The sequence below is a fragment of the Silene latifolia genome, chromosome 6, assembly GCF_048544455.1.
Source record: "Silene latifolia isolate original U9 population chromosome 6, ASM4854445v1, whole genome shotgun sequence".
NCBI lineage: Eukaryota > Viridiplantae > Streptophyta > Magnoliopsida > Caryophyllales > Caryophyllaceae > Silene > Silene latifolia.
The window spans coordinates 134,518,704-134,524,210 of record NC_133531.1 but is presented as its reverse complement, the minus strand read 5'-3'; the positions used below and the strand labels follow the sequence as shown (position 1 = coordinate 134,524,210).

Below are 5,507 nucleotides of genomic sequence, written 5' to 3'. Positions count from 1 at the left end.
CACTTAACTCGGCAAGTAATAAACTCATAAATCTCATGGGAGATGCTACACATCGTGTCATGAGTTTAAAATCTTCGTATCAAATTTATCCTAATTTAATTTCGGCTCAATTCAGTTCAGTTCATCTTAATTAAGTTTAATTTAGTTCATTTTATACAAATTAACTTTTACTTGAATTCAATTGAGTACAACTCAGCTCTATTTAATTTAGTTAAATTCCATTCAATTCAGTTAAGTACACTTAAGTTCAACTCCTAACACCTAAAAATAACTACCGCCTTATAAAAATTAAATTGAATGAATGGAGTATTACTCATCACAAATTCTCATTTAATACGAGAATTATCCGTCTTAAACTTACGATGAGTCAAATATATACCAAACCACTCCACTTGTTGCCAAAGAAATGCCAAATATTTTGTCTTTATTACGACCATGTGATAATATTTAACCCGTCTTAAACTTAAACAAATATTATAGGTGTTAAACCAAACTTACTAATTACTCATACACTCAATTTCATGCATAATCTTAGGAAAATTTAATTCAATTGTTGAAGCGTGAACTGAAAATGAGACCCACCCTCACCTGCCCCATCCCAATAACATTAAATAGCCACCCCAGGCCCCAACCAATGTTATAAAACATCTTCCAAAACACAAGTCAACAAAAACACTCCAAACCAAACCACCAAAACACTCAAAACTCAAACCAAACCATGACGACCAAATCACTCACGGCAGTTCTAGTAACGATAACGATAGCGATAACGATAACGATAGCGGCGGGACAAGGAACCGGGCAAGCAACCACACCCTCATGTGCTGAGAAGCTAACGGGGTGTTTTACGTACCTAAATGGCACAACAACGCCACCGGCGGCTTGTTGTACCCCGTTGAAAGATGCTGTGACAAATCAAAAGGAATGTCTTTGTGATTTGTATAAGAATCCTGTTTTGCTTAAGGGTTTGGGTGTTAATATTACTCAAGCACTTAATCTTCCTACTCGTTGCAATATTCCTACTCATACTGCTCCTGCTGATTTTTGCAAAGGTCAGCTTCTTTTCTGTTCTGAAATTAAATTTATGGTTTTTGATGTTCCATTTTGCTTGATTGAGGGATTTTTAATCGCAAGTTCTTAGTTAAGTCCGTTCTGAGTTAAAACGAATCACAACCAATTTAAATAAACAAACATGTTAGAGATATTAACTTTAAAAGACGGTTTTAAGTCAGACCTACTGAATTTTTATTTGGTGAGATATTGTAGACTGCCCGGATTTGAACCCTGCTGGCTCGGAAACCATCTCAGCCAAAAGCTTATAAAAGCTTAAGCGGATAGTTGTATAGTCTTAGATCGGTTTTATACTCTAACAAATTCTGGCCCAATAATTGATTTGGGATGTAAATAATTTTAGGCTGTTTAATATCTTGGCAGGATCAAAAGTTTGATGTTTGAATTAAGAACAAAGATCGGAAATTTAAGTGTTCAGACTTTTCTATATTCAAAATCAACCTTATTTTGTGGGTTAAAGTCGATTTGGTCAAAGCTTGGCTGGAACTAAGTTTGACCTTTTTCGAGATTGTGTTTAGTAGAGTTCGGATTGGAAAATTTCTATTTATCGTCTCTGTACATTTTGTTGGGTTAGTCATTTATTTTCTATCTCTAAAATTCGGTTTTATTGAGTGTTTGCTACGAGTCTGCAACAATACGCATAGAGAACCATCTCAACGAAAGCCCAATGATTGATTTTTATAGCTGGAGAGTATTTCTTAGACGAAATCGATAATTTTGAGTGATTATTGTTAATTAAACGATGTTACAAGTGACTTACTTGGATAAATTTCATTCTACAGGTGTTGCTCCATCAGGATCTCCATCGTCAACAAGTACAACTCCTACAGGTAAACAAGTGGATTTGTCAAACTTTTAAATTCAAAGCCGTGTTTAATTAGGAGTCTGGGACACAATTATTCCCCATAATAATTAATGTGGGTATGGTGGTCGGTCGATAGAATGATCAGACTTTTCTAAGCGCGTACTACTACTTGTAAAGTAGGAGGGATGACAATGGGTGGGATATGGATGGGGTGGAGCCATATCCATATCCATATCCATTTAATTTATGATCATCTATATCCCACCCTCATCCATTTAATATTTTTTCATCCATCCATATCCATATCCACCGGGTGAAGCGGGTACCCGTTGGATATTTTCACAACTTATAAAATTTAAAGATATCGTAAAAAAATTGCGGCGATAAAATTAAAAGGCATACATAATTCAAGTTACAATATGTGTTAGCAAATAGCAACCCAGTATATATCCAACAGCAAAGTGTCTTTGCAAAGCAAGTGACCATACAAATACGTCTCGCCAACTACAAAGAAACCACCAACGCATTATATTATTGATTAAACTAACAAAAGTAAGTTACTTTGATTAGTGAAAATAACAATATACATATAAACACACGTTTTACTTTTCCTAAAAAACAGTATGATATTAAAATTAAGTAAAATTTCTGGAAAAAAAATATACTTTTGAAGGGAAATCATTAATGGCCTAAATAATTATTAACTTAATAAAAAATTAATTATAAATATTAATTTCGGATATCCACAGGGTGGTTAAGAGAGTGAGAGACGATAATCCATATCCCACCCTAAATTCACCCATATCCATATCCTACCCTAAATTCGAAAAACATTCACCATCCATATCCCACCCATTTAATTTCGGGTGGATGGATATCCACAGGGTAAGGGTGGCACTGCCATCCCTACTTGTTAGTCAGTAAACAATATCAGGGTGTTCATTGACCGTACGGGACCAATAAAACTGGGTAGACCTAGAGCTGGTCATCGGCCCGGGCTGACCTGGCCCGCCCCAGACCCATATTGTGCCGTTATTTTTATGTAACTTGGCCTGACCCAGCCCAGCCCGACCGCGGCCCGCCCTAGCCCTGGGCTTGGTCCTAAAATTCTGGCCTGGCCCGGCATTTTAGCAAAAATAATAAGACATAAAAATAATTTGGTAAGGCCCATCGGCCCGGCCCGCTCTTGGCCGCCTCGAGCATGGCCCTGCTCAAGCATATCCCAACCCGGCTCACACCTCCCCCTGGCCTGGCCCGGGTCTGACCAGGATAGCCCCCCACCCCTGGCCAAACTGACCCGGCTCTAGCCCGGCCCGAGTAAAGGTCTAGGTAGACCCAAAACAAAAATATGGAAAAAAGGTGGACTAAATACCGCACCGTAGTTATATTGGCCCGGACTAAAAAGGTGGACTAAATACCGCACCGGATCAACTTGACCAAATTTATAATAATAATTTTCCAGACTATCAACTAATAAACTAATAATAATTATTTCTAGAAAAAATACCGTATATATTTCACATTATAGGTACATCATTTAATTTTGGAACCTAGTTCGATCCGCGGTGAGGCACTCTAAATGGCGTGATTTTAGGAATAAGAAAATTGGAACTGTTGAATTATTGAACGTTAACTTGGCTTGAAGTTCGATGTCATATAGTTTACGGAGTAGTATTAGTTTTCCATTTTCCAAAACTTTGTTCAATAACTTGGAAGAATGAGTCTAGTATTTATACTCCGTATTACTCAATATCATAGTATTAAAACCATGTAACTATGGCCAAATTTTACCACATTTTGAAGCGATATTACCCGTATTTAGCTAAATCAAGCCACAGAGCCAATGCCACTGTCGTTGAATGACACTAAGATTTAATTCAAAGCGACATGCTATGATAAATTGATAACAACGGTGATTATTCGTTTTAATTTTTTTTTTCGCAAGCTTCTATACTCCTTAAGATTTAGTAGCAATGATCCTTGCTAGTTAGTAGTTACTAGATCATTTGTTGAGTAGAAGTAAACAAGGAGCAAATAAATTAATTTGAACTTATGACATCAATTACTCATTATCATTTCAGGAGGAACAGGAAGCGGATCTGCTGCAACAATTACAGGGACTGGATTTGTTTTCGGCTTACTTATGTTCGTGACATATGTTGTTGTTTATTAGATTTCTGGTTTCTTTCTATTTATTCTTGAACACACTCTATGGCATTAGATGATCTAAATCATACATACTTGTATCAGATTAATTTAGATCATAGCACTCGATTTGCTCTTTGAATATTGAGTCTATAACGCGTATCCTAGGGAAATCCTATGCGTTTTTCAAATGATTCCGTAACAGTTGCCAGGGAAGGTGTCTCGAACATGAACTGTATAGGCTTTAAGTTCGGCAGTTTGGGATCAATTAAGAGATTGATCCAAGTCATAAACACCCTCTAATTACTTTCGCGCCACACGGATGCCTAAATTAATTGTACCGTGGTTTGTCGATCCGCAGTACTATCTGCAAGGTCGTATGTAACCCAATAGACCAATTTATTAGTATTTGACGTAAGATAAGATAATGTTGCGGTAGAAACACACTTGATGCGAGAATGAAGAGATGGAGGATTGCATGCCGGTCTGTCGGCTGCCGGGCACCCGGCACAGAGTACATAGGGGTGTGTGGTCATTGCCGGTGATAAGTCGGCTGCCGGTGAGCCGGCATAGAGACGCATCTTATCTTCAATCAGCTCGGTTTCGATTCCGAGCTTGAGTTTGGGACTCGAGGGCTGCCGAGATGATGAGGCTGATGGTGGGCTGCTCACGGTGGTGAGAATGGTGGTTTGTGGTGTTGTTGCTGCGGTGATTGATGCATTTATGTAGGTTGTTTGTTGTGGTGCCGGAGTGCAGGTGACGGGTTCGGCAGCAATGGAGGTTGATGCGAGGCAGAGGAGAGCAGGACAAGATGATGGTGGATGATGATGATGCGAAAATTGGAAGCTATGGTGTGAACTGCTGATGGCGGAGGGATTGTTGGTGGTTACAGTTAGTGTGGTGAATGAATGGAGGTGAGTTAATGGTGCGTGAAAATGGTGTAAAGGTAGGCGATGATGATAAAAAATGGCGATGAAGATGATGAATAGTGGTATGAAGGTGATGAAGAAGTGTACTGGTGATGAAACGAAATGCAGGATGGAGGAGATGCACTTTTGAATAATTGAAGGTCAAAGGTTGACCTTCATTCCCCTTTCTTTTGTGTTGTAGCTAGCTTTGACTCGTCTTCATTTGTTTCTCTCTTGATTTTCCGTCTTTATTCCTACAAAAATTGAAATAATAAAGAGCACTGCCAAATTCTTCAATAATAACAATTATTCGCAATAATATTAATAACATTAATTATTTATAATTAAATAGTAAAAATGAGCTATTAATCGATTAGAGTACACGAAATCGACTCAAATATAAGATGAAAGCACCAAAATTATACTTATCAAGAATGGTTTTGAAAAAAATTATTTCTTATTTATATTCTTGGATAATCTTGCAATTGATGGATATGAAATGGTTTTAAGTCTGGAAATCAAATCTTATTCTTTTGATGGATTTCATGACGTAGAGGGGTAGGATGTTTCCATGGACA

At 37.8% G+C, this 5,507-nt stretch overlaps 1 protein-coding gene across 1 annotated transcript; it reads left to right on the top strand.

The window, feature by feature from the left end:
- The first annotated feature begins 647 nt into the window (after positions 1-647).
- Positions 648-4,212, top strand: LOC141587339 (non-specific lipid transfer protein GPI-anchored 3-like). Its single transcript, XM_074408799.1, has 3 exons — positions 648-1,052; positions 1,854-1,901; positions 3,958-4,212. Exons 1-3 carry the CDS (start codon positions 719-721, stop codon positions 4,047-4,049), a joined length of 474 nt encoding a protein of 157 aa, XP_074264900.1. The 5' UTR covers positions 648-718; the 3' UTR covers positions 4,050-4,212.
- Positions 4,213-5,507: the final 1,295 nt, after the last annotated feature.

Excerpts from the sequence above, each read along its gene's own strand:
- LOC141587339 (XM_074408799.1), top strand. The coding sequence starts at position 719 with ATGACGACCAAATCACTCACGGCAGTTCTAGTAACGATAACGATAGCG. Across the intron at positions 1,053-1,853 it reads TCCTGCTGATTTTTGCAAAG|GTGTTGCTCCATCAGGATCT; the intron begins GTCAGCTTCTTT and ends TTCATTCTACAG. Across the intron at positions 1,902-3,957 it reads AACAAGTACAACTCCTACAG|GAGGAACAGGAAGCGGATCT; the intron begins GTAAACAAGTGG and ends TTATCATTTCAG.